This window comes from Rhinolophus sinicus, chromosome 16, assembly GCF_057876585.1.
Source record: "Rhinolophus sinicus isolate RSI-liver-muscle chromosome 16, RSI-T2T, whole genome shotgun sequence".
In the NCBI taxonomy this organism is placed as follows: domain Eukaryota; kingdom Metazoa; phylum Chordata; class Mammalia; order Chiroptera; family Rhinolophidae; genus Rhinolophus; species Rhinolophus sinicus.
In genome coordinates, this window is record NC_142516.1 from 50,427,676 (window position 1) to 50,452,927 (window position 25,252).

Here is a 25,252-nt window from a genome sequence, read left to right on the forward strand (position 1 = left end):
ATGTAAAGAGACAGCTAAACAATGATCCATCTTCCTTGCAGTCACTTATTCCCAGAAGGGTGTGTTTCTGGAGCTCACCAAGAGAACCTGACTAAGAGATCTGCACGTATGGTCCCATTCAATCTCACAAACATGGCAGGCCCTACAAGTATTTAAACCATCATTTTTCTCCTCAAAGTGCGTACTTCTTTTAGCAGGAAAAAAGTAGGTTTTGATTTCAAAGAAGGATATTGATGATATTGGGGTGTTATGGATAAGAAGGTGAAGGGCAAGTATTAGAGTCATTAGAAATCTTAGGTATGTCTCATTTCTCAAACCCCCTCATTCTAATCCCAATCCTTCGTCATCTCTCCATCTCTGTCTACATAAGACCTGTGCTTCCAAATGGCTTCCATTGTCTTCTTCTCAAAGCGAATCTAAGTCAATTTGGGAACAAAATCTGATTTGGGTCATGAAGCATTAATTGTCCTTCAATTTGGGTCAATAACCATGAGCCATTCTTCAACTCTAAAAGGAAACTTCTCCCAAAGGGGAAGCTTTTAATTTCCCTCACATGTAAGAATTGTCCACCCAGAAAAACAATCAGACCTAGAAAACTGCTGTTCTAAACAGACTTTCTGAGAGCATTCCATTTATCCTGGGGTGGAAGAAATAACCCTTCAAGTCTCAAGACAGAATTCTAATTTCTGCCCGGTATTAAGTTGTTCCCACCACAGTTTAACAAAACCACAACCTGCACTTGGTCACATGATCAGCTCAAATCACTATTCCTTTATATTCAAAAACATACTGTCTCTCCCACACAACATATTCAAGGGGTCTTTTAAGATTTCAGTGGAAAACACAGCTCCTGCTAAAAGTGCTTCTCCAATTACAATGGAATCCCCTTAACTCTTTGATCTGTCTATCCATTTATTCCAGACTTCTGACTCTCGGAATCATTAAGTGGTCTTTTCTCTTTTAGATGGCAAACTCTGTCATGCCTCATAATTGAGTGGGCACTCGATAAATGAATGCTATGGTGCTCTGAGGAATAATACACTTCCTATTGGCAGCAAATCCAAGGGAAAACTTCCTTAGAAGAAAGGACTGTCAATTACCACTTAACAAGGCTGAATTTTGGCTCCCAGAGAAAAAGTAAACAAAGCAATAACAACTCACTGCCCAACAGCAGCAGCATTGCTATCTAGTTGCTTCCCTCCAGTCACCTGGCATGTGGCTGGGCTGAAAGAAGGTACTCCACAAGTCCTTGTTGGTAGATTGATTTGCTAAGGCATGAGATTGGTGACATGTAATCTTATCACTGATAGGTAGACGCCTGCTGGGTTCCTAACAGTCTGGCCATGGAAAGCCTCTGATTTCCCACAGTCCTTGGCTCTCTTACAGCTGAGAATCTAGCTGGGTGAGAGATGCTGGGCCCAGAGCAGGATTCACAGAGTGAGGAAGAGGAGGCCATTCTGGAACACTGGCAGGGGGTTGCTTCTTCTGCAGCAGCCAACAAACTTCCCTGTCCGCCTGAGGGTGAAGTCCATTTAAACTTTACCAGCAGCTTTCCTTCTATACCACCCTGGCCCAGAGCTTCAGGCTTGACACCAAGTGAGTCACAATTAGAGTGTGAATCTCCTGGGAAGCTTAAAAATGTGCACACCCAAGCCCCATTTTGAGATATTGTTATTAGATTGGTCTGAGTAGAACTCCAGTGTTGATATTCTTAAAAGCTCTCCTGGGAGTTTTAATCTGGAGGCAAGATGCAGAACCACTGCCTTCATTGTTCTAACCCTGCTCCATACCTGTAACCCTGTTGCCCGTCTTTTATATGGTGGCTGCTGAGCATGACAACAATAATAAATGTCATTATTATTTACAATAGTAGCTAACAATTCCCGAGCATTTATCATATGCCAGGTATTGTTCTAACTGCTTTACTTGTATAAATGCCTTAAATTCTCATAGGAAGTACATATACTTGGGACTATGTTTCAGGTGAAAGAAACTGAGGTATAGATAGAAATTAAATAACTGGCCTAAAATTTCATAGCTAGTAAGTGAGGGAACCAGGCCTTGAATCCAGGAAGACTGGCTCCAGCACCTTCTCTCTTAACCATTAACCTACACAGCCTCTCTGCATTCATTCAATGTGTGAAGGCTTGTGGGTACCACGTGGCTGTCCTCTGGATCCTGCACAATCCTAATCACCTTCTCAGATTCTCATACTTCTAAATACACACATCTGATCTCATTGTCCAGAAATCTGTGTGTTAACTTTCAATGGCTTACTAATTGCTTATGGGATAAAAATCCAAACAATATTCAAACACCTACCTCAATTGTACTCCCACCTTACACCACTCTACCCTTCAACAATTCTGAGTTACTTACACCTCCTTCAACCTACCACAGAACCCTAAAAGCAGGCTTGAGAATTGGGAGTCTCCTCCACACTCCAGATAAAGTGGCTGTCAGCATTGGAACTCGTCATAAATGTGTTTCAAAAACAATTTAGAGATGCGAAGACAAAACCTTCCCAAAGAGCCAGGTTAGAAAGAAGCATAGCCATTCAGAAACTCAGCTCCTCAGAGATTGTGAGCAGTGGCATAATATGAATTTAAACTACACACATAACGAGTAAGAAAACATTAGATACGTCAACTATCCACATTCACAAAACTACTAAAAGTTTGAAAATGGAACTGTCGTGGTGAAATGGTACATACTTAAAAACTCGCTGCATTACTCATAATTTGCAGATTAAAATTCATATGTCCAAAAAAAGCATCTATACTTAGCTAGCCCAGGAGGGGCCACAAAGCCGCCATTTCCATAGAAACTCCTGTTATTGAGAGTGTTTTAAACACCATAGCACTGCATTCCAAAATCTCCTGCAAATTGTATTTATGACAAATGAGAACAATCATATTTTGGACCAGAATCTTAGGAATTAATTATCAGAGTTTCTGGAAAGTAAAAGAAAAGTGGTCCAGAACTTCATTCCTTCATTGAAAAACAAGCAAAACAAAACCCGTATGTGGATGCCTTATGTTGGCCTACTCAATTTAATGTAAACTACTTGTTTGCATTACAACTCCCAGGTCTGTAAATCTACCCACTACCCTCTGATATTGCATTCACATATGTCATCGACTGGACAAAACCCAATTTGTGCTTTCTTTGTTCAGAGAGAGAAAACATCTTTCTATTGGGCCGTCCAAGTTCCAAATAATGTTGTCCTACGCTGTTCCAGATAAAAAGCTCACACATTACAGAATCATCTGGCTTCTCATAAGTCTAACCCAGGCTGTCTCCACCGTGGCACCATTGCCATTTTGGACCAGATAGATCATTCTTTGTTGTGGGGGGCTGTCCTGGGCACTGTAGGATGTTTATTCTGCAGCAGCCCTGGGCTCTACCCTAGAAATGTCAGTAGACCCTCTCCCCAAGGCATGACAACTGTCTTGAAACATGGCCAAAATATTCACTGGGGGGAAAAATTGCTCCCAGTGGAGAACCACTGGTCTAGTCTCATACTCAGCTCATTTTGGAGTTTCATACTAGGCTTAACGACCGCATTTGGCCACATTTTTACTCTCTGATATTGTTCAAATATAGCCTGCAAAATAGTGCTTAGCCTTGGAATTAAAAAAAAAAAATGTGTTCTTATTAGATTGTAACCCTCAGCGCTGGTTCATTTGTAATAAATCTACATTGAGCATTTGATTTGGGGTTGACGTGCGGGTGGAGAGCTGACTTGGTCAAGATGCACAAGAAAGTAGTTGTGTAAGCCAGTCCTCTCTAATACCTGCATTCCTCTTCTGAGTACCCGCGAGGAGGAATGGGACATAGCATTTCCACTGGGTGGCCACTCGTAGCTTGTACCCAGGACTTCACCACACGCACACCACCTCCCTCAAGAGTACACCTCTATCAGTTACTTGCTAGTAACAGAAAACTCAGTCCAAATTGGCTTAAGCCACAAAGGGAATTTATTGGCTCAGGCAAGTGAGAAGTCCTACAGAATGGCAGATTTCTGCAGGAGATGAACTGGACTCAGACTCAAGGTCAAGGTTGGGTCTCTGATTCTCTCAGTCTCCTCTTCCCTGTGGGTCAGTTAGTCTTCCAATTGGCTTCCTTCCGGGGGGCACTATGTCTACAGCAGTTCTGGCCTAACGTCCATACACCACATTGCTTAAAAGACAGTGCCTTTCTAACCAAGCAAAATTCTCTTCATTGTAACTGGACCAACTTGTTTTATGTGCTAAGGGCTGAAACATCCAACCAGTGGTTGAGACCTTTGAATCATAGTGGCTGAGCAGAGAACTAATGCTGGTGGGTTCAGAACAGTCGTTCTTAAAGTGCGTTTCCTGACCAATGGCACCTGTGTCACCTGGGAACTTGTTAGAAATACAAATTCTTGGGCCCCACCCCAGACCTGGAGAATCAGAAACTCTTGGTATGGAGTCCAGCAATCTGTGTTTTCATAAGTGATTCTTATGAAAGCTAAAGTTTGTGACCTACTGGTTTAGACCATTGGGCCCTGCCTAGGAGACTGGAGTGGGGTAAATTCTATTCATTTCACTGGATTATCACACAATTAGAAAATGATGCAATGATGCAATGGAGACCTAGGAAGTTATCATCAAATACTTCGGAAGGGGACAGTTCATTTCATTTCTTACTTCCTACGGTAAAGCTATGGCATAGAAAACAGTAATCAATGCCTCCAACTAGCAAATGCTTTGAAGATTATTTCTGCTGCCCATATTATTTCGGCTGCCCATATTTATTAGTTCACAGGGCTTAAAGAAAAGTCCCACCTTCACTGTTACATTTTATATGGAAAAATTGGACAAATAAAGGTATACAAATTTGTGAGAACAAAAGCTACTTGGCAGTTAAAACTGCACTGAAGAATTCTCTAAGAGAGTTTCTTAATCCTGGCGAATCCCAAGAATCACCTGAATAAGGTTACACATACTGCTTCTTGAGAGCTGCTGCCCTGGACCTACTGAGTCAGGATCGCTGAGGGAGAACCTGGGAATCTGCTCTTTTAGCAGACATTACCAGGGATTCTTCTTTTTTTTTTTTAATTTTTTTGGGGAATATTGAGGAACAGTATGTTTTTCTAGGACCCATCAGCTCCATGTCAAGTCGTTGTTTTCAATCTAGCTGTGGAGGGCGCAGCTCACTGGAACATGTGGGAATCAAACTGGTGAACTTGGTGTTATGAACACTGCCTTCCAACCACTGAGCCAACCGGCCACCCACCAGTGATTCTTGTGGCTTGTGCATGTTTGGAAAACACTGTCCTAAGAGATGTATCTAAAGGACTGGGGAGAAAAACTCATGAAGGAACTATATGCACATTTCTGACTGCAAATAATAGTTTCTTCCCGTCCTTTCTTTACATATTCCCTCACTACCAGGGTCTCTAATTGTCTGCCCCCTAGTCTTATTCTACTCTGTTTCCCAAATAAGTCACCCTTCATACCACTGCCAGAGTGAATTTTTTGAAACACACTGGAGGTCTGGCCTCCGATCAAAATCTGTCACAATAGTGGTTTCCTCCAGGGGCGAAGGCTAGGAGATGTATTCATAGGGAAGCACTTAGATGCATGTGTGTTACTGTCAATATTCTCTTTCTTGGAGGTGATAGTGGTGCATGTATACATATTTTTTATTTACAAAAGTAAATTAACAAATAAGTAAATAAACAAAGAGATCCATAACGGGACCAATTATAGTCATGTCGATACAATTCTGTGACGAAGATAAAATTAAATACATTTTTAAAAGGAAAGAAATAAAATCTTAGTATCTCTTGGCACTGAAAATATGCTTCTTAAAAATCATTTTATTTTTCTCTGTATTTTATAAATACTCCAAGGCAAATTGCATAACAATAATTTTTTAAAAATTTACCACAAGCCCTCACCATGGCCTATGGGATGAAGTCCAAAGTGTTAGCACGACATACAAGCCTCCACATAATCCAGTCCTTCCTTGCCTGTCTTCTTCTGTGTTACTTCCTGCCATTATCCACTTGACCACCACCCTTGAACCATCCTGAATCCCTTGCATTTCCTTGAATACGTGAGGCTCTTTCACCTTTGTTCCCTCCGACACCACGGTCTTCCTTCATCCTTCACACCATGTATCAGTCAGGTTAATTCTAGGTCATGCTAAGGTAACAAAGCTCAATAGACGAAAAAAGCAAAGGTTTATTTCTCACTCTGTCAGTGTTAAGCAAGTTTTTTTCTCTAGACACTCAGATGGTAAACATGTGAACAACATACGGTTTCTGTTGCATAGTTTCTTCTTTTGTTATAATCTTTTAAATATATATATATATATATATATATATATAAACTACTCTTATTGATAGACTGTACAAAGAGGCCACTGGCCATTTGCTGACCTGTACTCTATGTGACCATAGCCAGAGACATGTAGACAGCAGAGAACTACTCATCTAGTCACTCAGAGACCACGCTAATGGAGCACCCAGCCACCTCTTGAACATTCCTTGAGAGGGCCTCACGCAAGTAATGAAATGCTCCAGTCTGCAAGTGGCACCCTGTAACTTCTGCTCACAAATAATTTGCCAAAATTAGTCTTTCAGTCCCACCCAACCATAGGGAGGCCAAGAAGTGCAATCCTACCTTATGTCCATCAGTAAGGAGAATTGGAATTACTCATTAAAAACGACGACTCTACTCAGCGCAGAGACAACGGCTCTGGAAAGCCTTTTCTGATACTCTTCATCCCCCAGGCAGTTTAGCTCCTCTTTCCCTGCAATCTTATAGCACCTTAAGCATCCCTTGTACTGTGCATATGGTACTATAATTGTCACTCCTCTGCCTCCCCCACCAGATCCTGAGCGAGCTTCCTTGAGTAAGCATCTCCATATGTCCACTGCCTAGCACAATGTGTAGGGATGCTCAGTGTGTATTCCTCTAACAAAGAAATGAATGTAATGGATTGTGGGATAAATGGGATTGCCTACACATTTACCTAAATTCTTCTATATCCAGCAGTATCAACCTCTCTGAGCCCATTTTGTTCAACCATATCAATCTCCACTCACGATAAATGTATCGTTTTGGTCGTTCAGTTATTTTCTATATTAATCAAATTCATTCCTCCTTCCTCTTTTCTATATTAATCAAATTCATTCCTCCTTCCTCTTTTCAAAATCCATGCTTTGCAGAGAGCTGGTCCTTGAGGTCACAGAGCACTCTGATATTATGTGGATTGGTTTTGTTTTTACTTTACAGGTCAGAAGGCAGGCACAGAGAGACACAGTGATTTTCCCAAGTTACACAGCCAATCAGAGTGGGAGCCAAAAGTTATGTTTCCTTTTAATTCAGCAAAACAGCTACAGGATTGAACACAGAGCTGCAGCTAAGTTTGCCAACAGTTTATTTGTATCCCTTGGAGAGATAGACAGTGTAATACATGTTTGTCAAAGATAAGTCTTATTACACCATATCACTGTTTAGCTTGTAATGCATATTTATCTCTGAGTAAAATGTTTAAAACAAGCCCTATGACTGTGTATTAATGTTGTACCTGTTCATATTAAGGCCACTCATCCCCTCTAACTTTTTCTCTTCTGTAAAGTGACACAGCTCATTATCAGATGGTCTTTCAGAACCCCGAGGAAAGACCATGAAAACGCCATGCATTTAAGATTTTACCATCACACCTTAATGCCTATTAGGTGAACAACATCCGCATGCATCTTCACTATTAAATGTCATAAAACAAATTTCAAATCAGTTTCACAAGCAACATGTGTGTGGTTGCTGCAGTTTGTATCAAACACGTAGCCACAGCGTGGGCAAAATAGCATTCAAAGTGAGCTGTTTTGCAAGACTCCACCAATACGTAAAGCCCCTTCACGTTGATCACTCACAATTTGGATATCCCCTGACCCCAACTAAGGTGTATCCTGACCTGGACTTTTCCTCTCCTCTTCATCTCCTGGATACAGTAAGCTCCTAATAAATGTCCCATCCGATGACGAGCCTTGACAAATGCTCAGGAGAACCAGGACAAGGAGAATGCAGCTAGGCAATGCCCACCACTTCCCGTATCACCAACAGAACAGCCCAGGGCATGGTCCTATTGATATCCGTGGAGTTTGAGCATTCATCATAAAAACAAGTTTTAAAAATATATAAACCCTTTATTTAAGAAGGTTAAATAGCCCTCCTCGTCTTGTTAGATGCCCAACAGACCACACCAGACAATGTACCTCAACCAGGGGAAAGTGTGTAAGAAACCTGAAGTACACAAAAAGCAAATTATGGGCTCAGTACTGTCAGGCACAAAACAAGAATCAATCCTTTAATAGGAGTCCTGCCTTTGCTTCTCTCTTTCTTTCCTTAAGCCATGTAATTGAATATTATAAACTATATCAAGAAGACTAAACCTACGGGGTTCCCCTCCCCCAAAAAAGAAAAGGTTAAGCTTTTAATTACAGGCCCTCAAACTATCATTTTGTGCAATTAGCAATTAACTCTAATTGTTGATGAGAGAATGCAGAGCTGTGCTAGCAATTTCCCTCCTCCTCACGCCAGACTGGGTTATTTTAGTCGCGTTCTATTACAGAGGACAAGCCACAACCGCGCGCACTCTCAGTTACACACACTCTCACTTAAAGACACATTTAATTTTTGGTTAAAAAAAAAAAAAAAAGGCATCTCAGCGTGCAATTGAGACAGGCACCCCGAACCCCACATCAGTGCAGCCCGAACATTTAGACCCCTCCTCTTCAGCATTTCTCTTCAGCATTTTCAGATGGAAAGGGGAGGCCGGAGGAAGCCTCTACCTACCAGCCTCACAGTACCAGCCTCTCTCCGGGGCGCAGGAGAGGGTGGTAGAGAGATTCGTGTTGCCCCTGGAAGCTGCAAATGCCTCCCGGGCTGCAAGCCCAGTTAGTGGGAAGGCGGTGGCAATAGCAGCAATAGTTGCATCAGCGCTAACTGCTGCTGCTGCTGCCGCTGCTGCATTTACTGTTGGCGGCTGTCGGGAGAGTACAGTAATGACTGTAGGGAGCGCACAGCTGCTGCGGCGGCAGGTTCCCTGGATCAGGAAATTAGGGCAGGCGCCGAGGATTGGAGGCGAAGGCTGCGCGCGAGCCAACCAGCTGCCGCCCCGGGCCCCCGTGAGCCTCCGGCGGACGCGCGGAGCAGCTGGGCCCCAGGAGCAGTCCGGGTGGCGGCCACGGCCACGGCCACTCACACCCGCACGCTCACACTCGCACACACACTCACACACCCCCGGGGCAGGCACCTGGCTGCCCTGAGCTTATAAGAGGAGCGCGTTGATGAGAAACAAGGGCTGAAGCCGCCTCTCCCCTTCCCCCCTCCGCTGACCACTCCCCCTCCTGCTCCTCCTCGCTCCTCACCCCGCGCTCCAGCAGTCGCCAGTGTGGGTGCTCCGCGGCCGGCTCCTCTCTTCTGTCTTCTCCTCTGCTCGCAGCTTCCCACCCCCTCTCCCTCCCTCCTCTCCCCTCCCGTACCCTCCCCTCCCCTCCTCTGCAGCGCCTGCATTATTTTCTTCCCGCAGGCTCGACTTGCACTGCTGCTGCAGCCAGGGGAGGGAGGTCGGTAGGTAGGTAGGTGGGTGGGGTGGCTGGTGGGGAGGAGATTGTGCAAGTTGTGGGAGAGGGGGTGCCCTCTTCTTCCTCGCTCCCTTTACCCCCTTCTAACTCCTTCCCCTCCTCCTCCCCCCTCCTCCCTCCTCCCTCCCTGCCCCCACCACCTTCCTCCTTTCCGAAAGGCTGGTAACTTGTTGTGCGGAGCGATCGGCAGCGGCGGCGGCACCATCCAGTCAGGCACCATGGGCACGTCCGCGCGCTGGGCGCTCTGGCTGCTGCTCGCACTGTGCGGGGCGCCCGGGGAGAGCGACACCACCGAAGCGGGTAAGTGAGGACGCGCCCCTCCTCGAGCTGCCGGGACCCAGCCGGGGCGCCTGGGTCCCCGAGGCGCGGGTCTCCTTTTGCCCACCCCCTTCCTAGGAGGAGCCTCTCCACTCTCCTCGTCTTCCTTTCCTCCCCACCCTGGTGGTGCTTCTGAGCTGTCAGCGCCGCGGCTATGGGGAGCCGGGCTTGGGGGACTGTGGGGTTTGGGGTGTCCTAAAGCCTTGACTGAACTAGTCTTCATTCCCTTACACTCCCACCCCCAGAGCCACGGCTTTGCCTCGTTTTTCACCCCGCTTGGCAGGGGCTGGGGAATGGGGGCTTCTGGGCCATTGAACAATGGTTCTGTCTCCTCTGCCAGGCGGAGTGTTAAGAAAGAGGCAGAGGGCCGGGCCAAGACGTGCGCGGCAGCCGGGGTCGCGCTCCTCCGACTTCAGGGAGGGTGGGAGCGGGCGGTGGGTGAGAGTGGGAGTCTCCCGGGACACGGGCGCGGGGTGCCAGGCGGGGCTGTGAGTCTCCCGCGGTGGTGAGGGGGCGCCTGTTGGGTGGGCTGCAGCCCGTAGTCTCCGCGGAGCTTCCAGAAGTGCGCGGCGTGCGCGCCCGGACTGCGACTCCCCCGGCACCTGGCTATCTTTCTGGAGTGAGGGTTAGAGGACGAGTGAGGCTTGAAATAGGACTCCTCTCTAGATGTTTCTCTCCTCTCCCCTTTCCACACCTCCGGCAGCGTTTGTAAAGCTCTTGGGTCTCCCTTATAGTTGAACGGGGGAGGGGAGTGGAACGAAGATTTAAATCAGGTTAGTTTGCTGATCCTCGTACCGGTGAGATTTCCTCGAGAGGAACTGAGACCTAATCTAGTGGCTGTAATTAGCCTTCATTTTAAACAATAGATCAAAGGGAGTAAGTAGCTCGAGAGCTGGTGTGTGGCTGTGGCTTGTTGGAGACTCCTGTGGAGTCTCCACGGTCTGTCGTACGGGGCCTGGGGGCCCTGTCCTCAGCCACTCTCCCACTAAGGGCCCCACAACTTTCCTGGGCAGGCGACAGGAAGCTCTTCTAAAAGGATTTGGTCAGGATCCTGGCAGGTCCCTAAAGTGGTCTTGACTTGACACCAAGGGATTTGCCTGCCAGCTGTAGGGAATTGGGGCAGAACACTGCCCCTGCCCTCAGTACCCATTCCAGAATTCCTAGCTCCTGTAGCCTGGTGGCTTACGACGCCCTCCTGCCTGCAGTCACGTGTCTCCTGAGTGAGAACGAACTTTAAAGTGTGTGGTCAAGCAGCCTCTGGGGCAATACTTGGTGGTTTTAAGTCTCCGAATGCCCCCTCCCCTTTGGTTCCATTTGTCCCGAGCCTGTGAAGCTGGGACGGACTTGTCTGCCAGCCGCGATTGGCTGGCCTCCTGGTCACGTTTAGGTTGGTCACATGGTTCCGCGGACTAGAAATTGAGCAGCCTGAGAAGCGTTATCTTGAAGGGAATGTAAAAGACCTGACAGGCTTGGCCCGACTGTTCTCAAATGCTTTCCCCTGCCCGGACTCCTCAGAAACGGAGTGTGTGTCCTGAAGATGGGCTCCGATGTGTAACAAACCCGAGAGCCTGGAAAAGCTTTGCCTACAAGAGTTTTCAGACTCCAGCATTAATCATTAAGGGATGAGCAGTATTAACTTATTAAGTGATTTCTCAGAATAGTGCCATGCTTTGCATCATACTTTTCATAGCATTTAAAAAAAAAATCCTAAAATATATCAGAACTTACTGAGAACTGTCCAGGAATGTAGGAGAAAAGATTTGGTTTTGCTACATGTTCTTCTCTGCATGGAATTCTCTTAATTTAACATAGAATAACTTTCCATTGGAGGTTAACTTTATCCTATAGAATGTTAGGAATGCACCTGAACAGTTGAAATGAGTTAGTTGAAGGCATATGTTCACCTTGTATTAAGTAGGTGAAGATCCCTTTTGCTCCCCTAGGTCACTTATGAAATATGTGACATGCCATGAACAGTGGAAAATAGAAGCCTATACAAGACTTAAGTTCTTCAAAGGAAAGGAGGCACATCCTTTTGAACTGGAGGGAATTTAGGGTTGGCTGAGGCAGGTATTGACCCTAATCCAACCCAGCCTGGCTCCTGTCTGAAGTTCAAAGTTCTAGACTGACTTTCTGGCCCTGGTTGTCTACACTTACCCTTCTCCCCATCCCCACGCCACCCACACACACTCAGGCACATACACTTACGGTGCTGATCTAAAATACTGTAGGACAAGAAAGGTGTGGTCTAAGACCCTGGCAAGGAACTTAAGGCAAACTAATGCGAGAAGTTAAAATTCAGTAGTGCAGTACACCTGACTGCCAGTTCTAGGACATTTTCCTCCAGCCTAGGTAGTCAAGATTAGGATCTGGGCTGCCATCTATTCGTTAAGGACAAAGCCTAGAAGAACAAAGGCTTTGTGAGAGCAATTCAGATATGGTTAGCAGCTAGCGAAAGAGTAGACAGAACTTCTCACATTGTGGGGGGAGGGGTTGGTGAAATTGACAGCACTAATAGACCTGGAGGGATGGGAGACTGGCAGTCAAGGGGAAAATAAACTTGACTCATCTTGTAGCACCAAGGGAAGGTATGCCAATGGTCATAACCCTCATCGAGGCCAAAGAATGAGAATGTGAGCAGAGATTTTTAAAGGAGGTCACTGGGTTAGCCCTTATTGACAATGACAGCTTCTTAAAGTCTGGAGCAGCTTTGCTCCCTGAATCGCCCCATTGCCCACTTCATGTGATATTTAACTATATACCCTGTCCTGTGTCATTTTCATTGTTTTTATTGCTTGAATTCCCAGATACCTAAAGCTCGTATAAAGGCCTAGGTCAGTAGAGCTGCCAAATGTTACGATTTTAGTACAACAAAGCTGCATATTTAAATTATGGCAGCCTCCATGCTCAAAAGAAATGAAGGCCTGATTGGAGTGTTGCTGCCATTTATAAAACTGGATAACCATAAACTCAATTTCGCTGAAGTAGTTTTGTTATAATTTCAGAAAAGGTAAAAAAGTAGTTGCAAGCCCCCTTTGTTCCAGGCGGAGTATCCAACTGATAAGACTTAACAAGAACTCCTACAGTAGGACATGGCCATGAGATCAAGGGAACAGATAGTTCCCAGTCACGCGGCTTTGGGTTTTGATCCAAAGGCCGGAAGACTCAGAACACAGCATAGATAGATAGATAACTCATTAAATATCTAGACCATTTTCTGTTCTCATAGAATGTGAGTAAAGCTCTCTTTTTCCATAGAGGGAATGGAGCAAGTCTAGGCACCTATATTTAATATTTAAGTCACCGTAATTAAATTTACTTTGGATCCTGACCTTTCTTTGGCAAGCTTCCTTCACATACTAGCCTATATGAAATGAAATGCCTCAAAGGGCTGTGATAAGGTCTGTAACGATGCTTATGATAAAGGTACCTGCCTTAGGAGAGCTTCTGGGCTGGGCTACTACAGCTGCCCTCCAGATGGGTAGTTGAGAGCCTCCTAATTGTTCAGGACGTTCCCTTCTACTTTAAGTTAATCTCCAGAGAGTACTTAGGCCACAGCACTGGGACTACTTTCAAGGCAAAGAGTCCAAGTATACCTTCTGCACAGGTGATGTATGAGACGTACCTGTTGAACATAAGGAAGTGGTCCAGGGACAATTTTTTTTTTTTTGCCCAGCTAAAGAGTTTTGGGCTAGGACATCTGAGAACTGATAACTTTTCAAGGCAGAGTGTGACTTAGCTCTAGGACAGTCTGGCTTTGTAAGTGAAAATCATCTTAATTTCGGTCTGTACATTTTTCAGTTTGAATTGGTACCTCTTTGCTAAACTCTCCTGTTGGCTTGCAATAAAAACTCGAGATATCATTAGAAATGCTAGAAGCACTGCAGAATCTAAATGAGGTGGTAGGTGATACCTTAAAGTTAGCACGCGATTTGGGGCTCTAAATTAAGCAAGAGCATGCCTGCTAGGTGTTGGGAGAGTAAGTACAGAGATTGTGCTGAGAAACAAAACAAAAAAAAAAGCAAAACTTCACGTTTGTTTAGAGATCCTTTGCCCATTTTGTATTTTAGAGATGCTACATGTGTGGGTAGAACAGCAGGAGGGTATTCACGGCCTTGTCTTTAAGAGACAGCTTTGGGGGAAGAAACTATAAGATGGGACCACTGGCTAGAATGGTTGACCTTGCCACGAACTTGGGTCATCTGGATTGGCTCTGCTGGCTGGTAGCCTTCATGTATTTAGATGTGCTATTGGCAGTGGGGGATGGAGAAGGGCTTGCAATTTGCCAAGTGCAAGGGAGTTAATAAAACCTTGGTGGTAGACAACTTTTTCAAGTTACTTCATGTGTTCTAACTTTGTACTTCCCTTAAATACAACATTGCAAGCTATTCATGTGTTCTAATTAACAGTTCCCCCAAACACTAGGAGTAAATAGGGTTCCTAGTTTATGGACTACCTCTACTCTTTAGTTTTCTTAAGAACACTTCCCAAGATCTGAGTTATTAACTGATCTATAGGTTCACTAGGTGGTAGATTGGTGGGGACCTTCTTTTACACATCTGCTTGAACCCATTTTACCTCCATCTGCTGAGCACCTACCATATGGCACCAGGCATGGGGACACAGTGACCAGAGCTGGCCCCTTCCTTCCTGGCATTTAATCTAGGGAGGAAGTCAACCCAGGAAATCAGTGATCCAAAGACAGCACAGGACAGAAGCACTGGATAGGAATGAGTAGATCCAGTGCCGAAGACAATCATGAAAGAGGCTGATAGCTGCTGAAAATTGCTGTAGTTCCCACATGCCATCTGGGTTACAGCTCACGAAGTCTCCCCCAAATCACCAAGAACTTAGACTCCAATATGACAAAGCCAGAAGCTATTCGATCTCGGCAGATGATCTTACAAAGGTGGCATTGATTTGAGCACAATGGATGGCTGCCAACATTGCCAAAGAGTGCTCCCACGTGTCAGAAGTGGAATCCTGGGCCCATACGTCAAATTTCTAACTTTACCAGTTAGCCACTTCTAACTTTCCCTGTGTGTCACAACCTCTCTCCTCGCATGGAACGGAGGCTGACATACTCACCCTGACACACTCATTCTGACAGATAAGGGTGGAAAAGTACACTGGTTTAAATGATAAAGTACCACAAAGATGAGGTGAAAGCAGCCTCATAGGCATAGGGAACGGTGGCCTTTATAACCTAGAGTCTTTCAAAGTATTCTAGCTTGTGAAACAACTGGTCACACTTGGCTTCAAATTCAGAAAAGCTGGGAAGAATGCTTTGAAAGAAATTCTATAGAAGACCCGTTTTGTTAGTGAAGTAACAAATCAGCTGATGCATCCAGAAATCCTCACTAGTGCCTAAAGAATCTTTAGATGTCAGGCACCAGGTCCCAAGTTACAAAGAAATTCCAGGCCTTGCCTTAGGGGATCTCCATTCGTAGAGATGGAAACAGGCAGGTAAGGACATCTCAGTATGTGGCAGCTCTGTAACAGGCGCCAGGAACTGCAGGAAAGCAGCCAGAACACACCTAACTGGTCAAGAAAAGAATTGAGGGCCTCATTCAAGGGGTGTCATATGAGCCCACTCCTGGTAGATAAGTGAACAGGGCTAAGTAACATGAGCAAATCAAGACAAAGCAACAGTGAGGGCGCAGGTCTGGGGACGTGAGTGGGGCCTCTTGGTGGATGTAGCCTGAGCAGACGGCAGGTGGTATCTAATAAGGAAAAGTCGGGGGAAGTAAGTAGGGAAGTAGCCTCAATTCTGGACCCTGTGGGAAGCATGGAAGTGATACTGTATTTGGCACTTGGGGCCATTCAAGTTTGCTTGAATCACCACTATCTTGATTTGGATGCAGAACAAGGCAGCCTATAGACAGAGGACCAGGAGACAAATTTAGATCAAGTGAGATGAGGGCTTGGCCACAGCCAGGGCTTGTTGGCAAAATGTCTGGGGAGGAGAATCCGGGCTCATTATTGGGCGACTGACTTACAGTAACTGATGGGGCCAGTCAAAGATGGGACGTATGAAAGAGTCATCCAGTGTCCATCCAGTGATGAGTATGAGGGCTTATGGGGGTGGGGGGGAGAATCTTAGCCTCCCAACCTTCCTGCAGTGGTTTCAGAGTGTGATCAGTGTCAGCATCGTCTGGGAACACATTAGAAATGCAAACTTGGGCCCCCCCTAGATCCACTGGATCAAAATCTCTCCGGGGTGGGGCCCAGCATTGTGTTTTAACAAGCCCTCCAGGGGATTCTGATGCAAACTAGAGCTTGAGAATCACTGATTTAGTATTTTACCACCCACAAAAACTAATAACTTCCAATCCAAAGAATATCAGGAGGTTCTTTGCTCTGACTTGACCTATATGCCCTAGGCAAGAAAACCAAGCATAGTATTCCTCTAGAAAAAGGCCTGCTGAGTGTACTCTACCAGCATTTTTAAAAAGTTAAAATGGGGAAGGGAGGGAGGGCTCTAGCTCAACAATAAAGCTGGGTTAGGATAGTGTCATCTTGTAAAGTAAAACTACCTAATTCTGGATTAAACTGACTCCACTATCCAAATTACTAAGCAACAGAATATTCTAGAAGGAAATAATCCTGAGTCAGGTGTTCTAGTTTGTATGCATGCTTAGTAACCCAGTATCTGGAGCCAGACTGCCCAGGTTCAAATTCTAGGTCTGCCCAGAGTGACCTTGGGCAAGTACTGTACTTCCCTTCTCTGAACAGGTTTCCTGATATATATAAAAGGGGAATAGTAGCACTGACCGTGTAGGATTGAGCATTAAATGCATTAAGCGACTGAAGTCTTGGAGCAGTGTTTGGCTAACAACAACAGCAACGACAAAAATTAAGTTAATTATCCGTGATCCTTACGATGATCTCAATCTGATGTAAATTGGAAAAACAAACAAACAAAACTATTTGACAATTGAACTATAGGATTCACTTATTTGGGCAAATCAGAAGGATTAACCTAAGTATTTGGCAGTTTTTAGTTGGCCCACACCTGATGCTTCCAGGGCTTCAGAGGCGGACTTTAAAAAGGCCAGAACACAACCTGTGTGCTGGCTGTCTAGGGGCCCTTTTCCTTAGTTCCTCTTACTAACCTTCTTCCCTGTAGGAAAACTTTGCTGACTTGGAAATCTGCCTGTCCTAAAACAAGTTTTTGCCTATGAATAGAAAGATTGGCATTAAAGTGGCAAGCAGCAGAAGTGAGCCCAACTAAAAATAAATGCCCTTGGCGGCCCCAGAAGTGCCAAAACAAATGGACTGAAGAAATTCCAGTAGATGATAACACTCGCATGCTCCAACAGTGAGGAGGACTGTGAGAGATTGGAATACTTGGCCCTGCTAGTCCTGGCGGTGTAGCAGCGTGAGCCCCTCTGAGCAGGTTGGAGCTCATGTCTCACTCAGCCTGACATTCAGAAACATCTCCATGTTCTGGGCATCCCTGTGTGACAGTCCAGCAAAGGTGCTGCAAAGGAGCCCCACAGGGAAATGGGGAGCCCACTGTCAAGCCTTGGTATTTATTTACTTGAAGGTCTGTGTAGTTTTTACTGAAGCTTACAATTTGTTCTTCCGTGTTAACCCTTGCAGGGACAATTAGACAACAGCAGGCTGACTTCTATTTGCATTAAAAACCCTGAGTTTCTTGGACCCAGTGACCTGCCAACATATCTGGGTAGCAGCGTTAACTATTTAGGTAAGCAAGGCTCCTGGGACATGGGCGCCTTGAAGTAAGTTTCCATAGTATGATTCCATCTGTGTACTTCTGTGAGGGATCCTTGGACACTTCTGGGCATTCATTCATTACAAATGGAAATAGCCACATGTGTGACTAGGTACAGTGACTTAGTACCCCCTGACCCAAAGGGGCAGGGGTATTCATTCCAAGTATTAGAGCTAAAAGGAAACCTAGATCTAGTCCAACAGGTTGATGTCTTAAAGCAACAGAGCCTCATTCAAATTCTCACACAAAACTCCAATAGTCAAAAGAAAGCCTTCCTGCTTCAAACAGAGGTGGAATGCTCAGCTTCCCATTATCTTGGCATTTTACCCCACTTCAGCTACCCCTTTGGCCCTAAGGCATTCCTGTGAAATCCTATGGGACCCACAAAAAAATTACATTTACTCCAAATTTTCACCTTCCTGGGCAGGTAGACTCTGTAATATAGAGGGCCCAGCACCTCTACTTCTAAGGTTATTTTTTGAGGCATCATTAGCTTTAGCTGAGCCTAAGAATTAAAAGAACATCGGGTGTAGATGATTTCAAGCTCAACCCGTTTCCTTTATGAAAGTATAATACTGAATGTAAGACTTAGCTGTCATGGATGGAAATAGACTACAGGGCCACAGCCTATAATCCCCAAAGCTTTGGAAACCAAAAGCTTCTTAACTCGTGTGGTGCTTTCAATTCTCAAGCTCTGCACGGTAGCAGCCTTCCCCATTGAACACCAGAAATGTAAAAGTGGGATCTTTTTGAAACTTGCACAGAAAACCCAGGGTTGTGGACACGGGGCTGAGGTCTCAGCTTTGGGTTTCGTGTCTGAGGTCTCGCCACTCTGTGCGATGCAGGGAACCAGCAGAACTCGGGAGTACTTGCTGCCCAGTGACAATCTCTGGAAACAAAGTGCTTAGGAAACGAAGAGACATGACCATAAACCTTGGGTCCTTACTTGCCTCGCTCTCCAGGGTGTTTTATAAGGGTGGGCCTTACCCACCCCACTCTCGCTCCTGTTTTTGAACCAGCTGGGATATTGAGGGGCATACTGTACTCCTAACCTCAATTTTTCCTCCTTCCTAATGGAGGCTCATGGATATGTCCTAGTAACACACAAGTTTATGACAGTCAGGAAGAAGCTTGGGTGGAGTGGAAACATCTGAGAAAAGAACAGGTAGACATTCAGTTCCTTTTTGTCTTAGGCTGTTGGAATAAACACTAAGAAAATGCTTATGTCTGTCCTGAGCCTGCTCAGTATGGATTCTGGGAGCAGCATAGCCAGGATTTTACAATCATTTGTTATTGTTGATGGCTTGTGTGTTGCAACAACATTCAGAGACCCTCTTTAAGGCGATATTGGACTAAACATCAGCCTTAGGGTATTACGGGCCTATATTTAATCCCAGGCCAGCCTGAAGGCCTGTAAACTCTGTAGTTGCAAAACTCATTTGGAAGGAGATCTTCCAGGTACCTAACCCTAAAGGGGAAAAGCATCATGTGACACCTACTTTAAGTCCCTGTCCAAGTTTGATTATACAGTTACCTTTTGACCGTGTAGATAGCCACATCAATGTTTTCGTCTCATTTTGACTGAACAAACTTTGGTAACTAAAACCTTTACAAAATCCAGAGCCTTGCAGTCTGCACTGGATCCTAACTGTAACCTGACTATTCTTTCCAAGTGTGTTTACATCTGTGTACTCTGACTTCAAATTGCTCTTTTGCTATTTTCACATAAAACACTCCAAGTACATTCTTATCACTCTCACAGCCCTCAGAGATAGTGGGGATGCAGAACTACAGCCAATGGCCCCCGGAACAGGTACCCCAGCACTGAGCACATGGAGACTATATCGAGACTACAGCGATGATGGGGGAAGGTGGGAGGCAGCCAGGTCCTTCCTATTTGGTTTAGGTATTAAAAACTAGGACGTGATGCTTCCTGACCACAACTCTACCCTCCCCCCGTTTTCCCTCCTAAATCCCGAGTAGCTTATACCTAATAAAATACCTGTGGAACAAATGAATAGTATGAATTGTAGGGAGGAAATGCCATCGAATCATACTGCTTTGTATCTGGGTCCCAGCTTAACTAGACTCTTGGGAGGACAGTGATACATATAGGTTTTAAACAAATACATTCAGTACCTAAAGTAACCACACCCGTATGGTAAACTTGACTTGGATCAAATTTCCATCTGCCTGGAATTAGCCACAAAGCATAGAATGTTCCCAGAAAGCAGGGAGTAGCTGATAGGAGGGAGGCCAGCGAGAGCATTGTGTACATTACAGAACATTTCCCGTCTGGGCTCGTCACTGCAGCATCTGTTTTTATGCCAGCATGTCACAGCTGCTAATGTGGCAAGGTGGCAAGACATCGGATGTCCTGCGTGAACTCTATGCCTCTGCAGGGTTTCTCAGATAGTTGCAGTATTTTTGCATTAAGCAACCAGATCTTTGTCTTTTGTCCCAAAGAAAGCACACCTGCCAGAAAGCACACAGCTTTGCGAGTGATAGGAAACACGTGAATATTACCTGTCCCCTGCCAGGCAAAACAACTAAGTGCCCCACTTACAAGAATTAGTTTATACTATGATGTGAATTAAATATCCATACGTCGAGCATAGGAAAACTGAGATTCAGAGAAATAGAATCCAGGTCTGCGGCTCTACCTTACTTTGCTTTCTCCCATCACTAAATTAAAAATCATCTCCATGTGGCCCTTAACTGTACCTTCTTGATGCTTTTTAACTTATCTTGGAGCGGTTTTGTAAATATGTCTTTCTCCAATCAGACCTCAAGTTCTAAGGTGAGGAACCATGGGTTGCTAAACCTCTATGTCTCCCCTCTCCTCGCCACCCCTTCTAAATCTCCTGTTCTTTGCTTGTAATAAGAGCATCATTCGTGAATAACAGTATGGAATGTGGATCAGAAATGCCATTAAAAGATTAGGATTTGGCTGTGCGATTATAGCCACACACGTGGCTTACACAGATGAGAGAGTGAGTCCAGAGGCAGATGAAAATGCCCCTGTGGTCTCTGGGCAATCTAGATTCCTTCTATCTTGGTTTGGCTGCATTGGCTGCAAATTGCTATTCCAGCCACCGTGCCCAATTTTCAGGAACCAGAAAGGGAAAAAGGGAAGGAAAATGGATCCCCTGTTCCTCTGAGGATATTTTCTAGAAGTTGTATATACCATTCCTGCTTACATTTAGTAGCCAGAACCTAGTCTCATGGCTGCGCCTCGCTGCAAGGTTGGGAAATCTAGTCTTATCTAGATGGTGTGTGCCCAGCTAAGGACTCAGTTACTGTCATCTCTGCCCCAAGACCTATGCGACTCTGCCCCCTAGAATGTGACAGCCTGCTGAGTCCGCAACTCCTTCGCAGAGGACCCCTATCCATGGGTTTTGGGTAACTTGCGTCTCTAACATACCAGCCTTGTATCCCAGGCTTAGCTAAGTGTTCCTTCCTGATTTTAGGAAGAAACGCCAAATGTGACACTTCCCAATTCCAGTGCACAAATGGCCGCTGTATCACGATGCTGTGGAAATGTGATGGGGACGAAGACTGTGCTGATGGCAGTGATGAAAAGAATTGTGGTGAGTAAAGAGTTTGGCAGTCTCACTTGCCACCTCACCAGGACTTATGCATTTTATTGAAAAGTAATGATGTTGTCTTAGTTTCTACAAATGTTATCGAGACTCTGAAAATAGAACCCACTCCTTATACATGTTTTGAACCAGAGTCTAAAAATTCTGTACTTCCTGGTCTAGAGGAATATGATTGAATGTTTGACATCGGGTTATCAATTTGAGTCCAGAATGTTGACTATAAAGTGGAGTTCCTTTTAAATGGCAGGACCTGGTTTCTCTTCGATCAGGCAAACATTTGGTATAGGAAGCTAGGAGAAGGGAGGAGAGGACCAGAAGTGGAGATAGACAAAAGATTGCTTAGGACAGACTTTCTTTTTTAAATTCTCAAATGGTTCTGATCCTAAAAAAGAAAGCAAGCCATGGACATTAAGAAGTCCCTAAAGTTTCAGAGGATTAATTAACTCCTGGCATAGAAACTGCAAGCCGGCACAGATCAGAGATCAGATAAGAATTCTTTTTTAATTCTCTGCCTACAATAGACACTAATTCTAAAGCATGAGGCAGGGTGGAAGACATCTCTCCCATGAGAATAGGGGATCTACTATCATACCCACTGATCAGCATTGATCAAAAGATCACGGTGAGAAATGCCTGTTTATGCAATCTACACAGCCTCATGCCAAGCCAGAAGAGCTGAGAACTGCATGTCAAGATGACATTTAGGTACCTTGAATACATACTGAAGTTTGCTTTACGATCCCTTTGTTCTAGGTTGTAAAAATCCCCCCCAAAAATGTTGTGTGTGAATGTCGGTGATAATACTGTCAATTGTCTTTTAAAAGATGTTCTATAAAGATGTCCACTATGCAAACTAGAAATACAGAAGAAAAATAGAAGCTTAATGTAGATTTCATCAACTGCCATCTTGTTATGCCATTACCTGCTTCCTCATGCATGATTACTAAAATGTTAGCGAGTAAATGTTGTGGCAGACTGTCCTATGCTTGAGCTCTCAGAGCGATACCATGGCTGCTTTCATGCCAATATGTGCATTCGTAGCTCATTGGGAAGCATAGGAAATACATTCTACAGTCTCAGGGAAGAAACTTCTCTCTAGTGTCAGGACCAATAATTGTTCTCCTGTGCAACACTTTTCCATCACTGGCATTCTAACACAAAGATTTTCGTCTACTCTATAAGACACTGAGTTCCACACTGTTTCTGGGTTACTGGGATAATAGAATTCCCTCACGGAATATCCCACTAGTAGGACCTCACTCTTGTCAACTGTTCTCTTGGTATACGTAGCAATTCTTCCTCTATTCTAAACTTATATATTTGGCAAAACCCATTGCTTTTCCTTAGAAAAATAATCATTCTCTTCATGTTTGGGACGTCATCTTTTACAATATGACTAACTCAGTAGAAACTAACCTGGGTCATCGTAGGGGTTACTACCGGCTTTTTCTAAAATAGTCTCTGCATGAATAACTTCTAGGCACATGGCAGGGGGGTTTGGAAGAGGTGAGGAGGTAAATGTATATATACAATCAAGATCACACAAGGTGGGAAAAATTAAATATATTCTTGATCAGAATTTTTCTCTGAGAAATTCCTCCATGGAAAGGAAAAGCCACTTCCTATTTTTTCTGTCTAATCTCTTTCTGTTGAACTTGGTTACAGTTTCAGCAGGGCTCTTTCTTTCAAGCATGCCACTTAGCATATGTAGTCAACCTCAGCTTGAATTCCACAGCCATGTATTTCTGTTGTTCCAGTAACTCATTCTGTGTTAGGCGGAGCTGATTAATCAGTGACTTAGATACCCTGAGTATGTAACTGGTAGTCCTCTTCCCGTGCGGCACATCTCAATTTTTATCCATCTCTCAAGGCCCAGTTCAAATAGCCTTTTGGGACCCTCCCAGTCTATGCTCAGAATGGAGAGAGGTGAACTCTAGCAATTTTCCTGTCCCTCTTTATCTTCTGCTCACTTTGTAATACAGCCAATCCTGTCTCTGTAATATTTTATACGTCTTAACATCCTGTGGCCTCTTCACAATTCCCTACGCCCTCTTTTGCAAATTCTGAGTATTCCAGGTTGAATTATAGCATGTGGCTCTTCAGACCCTCTGACATCTTCCTACATACTCAGGAGAACATGGGCCTGGGATAGCACTTAAACATTTAACACTGGGATTTGAGTATTTTGGTGATTTTAGAAATAGGTGTGAATCTAAGAGCTAATGTAACCTTTCTTGTTTCCTTGGCTACACAATTCAAGGAGATAAATAATCCTTTTTTGGAATATCATCATAATTCCTCATCTTGAGTTCTAGAAATTGACTTTAATTATTGTCTCCCCCCTTTGTAATACCGGAGGCTAAACCAGAGTGGCCCACGAGTTTACTAAGACATTCTAACCTGGGAGAGCTGTACCTAGCTTGAACAGTTAAGTCTTGAAAGAGACTTAAGCAGTCTCTTTCAAATTTTTAGCAAATTGCCACCCAGCTTTTCACTGATTTCTCATTACAGAGTATTTGTTAGAGAAGAATGTTTTAAACTAGAAATTCAGATAGAAGGTATAGGCACCTGGGCAAAGAAGAATGTAGCCTGAGAAGGATGAGCCTAGAAGACCCTCTGTGGCTACTTTTCAAGACTCGTACTTTCTGACTTCCTCACAGGGAGGGTGACCAAGCTGTCTGGTTTGCTTAGGAAAGTGCTGGTTTATGCTTATTTTCCTGGTGTAATGAACAGTGCTGTTCCCCTTCTACTGAGGTTGTTCCAAATCGGACAACACAGTGTACGATCACCCTAACTATAAGAGAAAAGGCCTGCCCTGATAAGAATTAATAGCAGAACCAATACGCTGTTGTAGGCTATTTTACCTCCAGCAGTCAGTAATGGATATTGGCAGCGTCCTTAGTAGCTTCAGTGACTTGGAGCTGGTTGATGTTAGTCCACCCTGGATGCTAAACATAACCTATCTTATATTTGGGTTTTAGCTTTCTCTATTTCTTGCTGAGTGGGTTCCTCGGCCCCAGTAGACCTGCAGAGGTGACAATGTTCAGTACTGGGACGTGGCCTTCTATCTAGACACTAAATCCATGTGTTGTTAAGATATGGCCCCAGGACAATTACACTGTGATCCAGTCAGAGGATGGAGTGTTTGGCTACTAAACTTACGAAGGACTTGAATGAGTTTGAAGAAAAGCCTGAAGAGAACGAAACTATTACTTAATCTCAACATTACAAAACAGGCAAGAATTATAAGGTATCCCAGAGGAGTAAGATAACGGGAAACCTTTGTCTTACTTGACTTCAGTATCCTTTAAGTCTCTCAAATGACCACCTTTCTCCTCTAGGGGAAAGGAAAAAAAAAGATTTTTCTAAGTTTCTCCTGGATATTGGCAGTTGGATGGGGAATAGAACATGTCAAAATGCAGTTTTGCCCTCACTGGAAATATAGGGCTCTTGGGTAAGTGATTTCAACTTGAACCATACAAATACACTTTTGTAGTGAAGAAGACGTGTGCGGAGTCGGACTTCGTGTGCAACAACGGCCAGTGTGTCCCCAGCCGGTGGCAGTGTGATGGGGATTTTGACTGTGAAGATGGTTCTGATGAAACGCCAGAACAGTGCTGTGAGTGTGACGTGGTTTGGACTTGAATTCTTCCAAGCTGTTCTGTGTCTCATAGCTCAAAGTTTTGTTTAATCCAATACTTGGTGTTGGTTTTCCTCTGACTCCCTTAAAGGATAGGCCAACTGACTCCAAAGTCAGTCAAGTCATTAACAGTTAGAATATTTCAAAAATATTCTCCCTAGTCTAACAAGACTGACGTTCTCTTGGGTAGCTTCACTATTGAATATTTAAGACTGAAGCCTGCAGATTTCTTTAAGAACTCCTTGACTAGGTGCACCGATTTCCAATGTTTGATAATGATGAATCTGAGCAGATGGTACTCGGGTCCTGGAAGCTAAGTCAAGATGTCA

At 44.5% G+C, this 25,252-nt stretch overlaps 2 protein-coding genes across 22 annotated transcripts in view; one reads left to right on the forward strand and one right to left on the reverse strand.

Moving 5' to 3' along the window:
- Window positions 1-9,865, reverse strand: part of LOC109446564 (uncharacterized) — a 125,580-nt gene extending 115,715 nt beyond the window's left edge. For 9 of the 18 annotated variants that reach the window (XR_012495728.2, XR_012495730.2, XR_016019316.1 and 6 more), the window contains exon 1: window positions 9,410-9,523. The gene's annotated coding sequence lies outside the window, so the exon portion shown is untranslated. Of the gene's footprint in view, window positions 1-8,834; window positions 9,036-9,409; window positions 9,525-9,765 lie in introns of those variants that run through there. The other 9 variants (XR_016019317.1, XR_016019306.1, XR_016019315.1 and 6 more) reach the window with 3 other exon arrangements.
- The window catches only part of VLDLR (very low density lipoprotein receptor), a 30,079-nt gene continuing 14,618 nt past the window's right edge, over window positions 9,792-25,252 (forward strand). For all 4 annotated transcript variants that reach the window (XM_019730045.3, XM_019730055.3, XM_019730066.3 and 1 more), the window contains exons 1-3: window positions 9,792-9,925; window positions 21,152-21,271; window positions 24,780-24,902. In XM_019730045.3, the coding sequence (XP_019585604.2) occupies window positions 9,844-9,925; window positions 21,152-21,271; window positions 24,780-24,902 (325 nt within the window). In that variant the 5' untranslated portion in view covers window positions 9,792-9,843. The remainder of the gene's footprint in view (window positions 9,926-21,151; window positions 21,272-24,779; window positions 24,903-25,252) is intronic.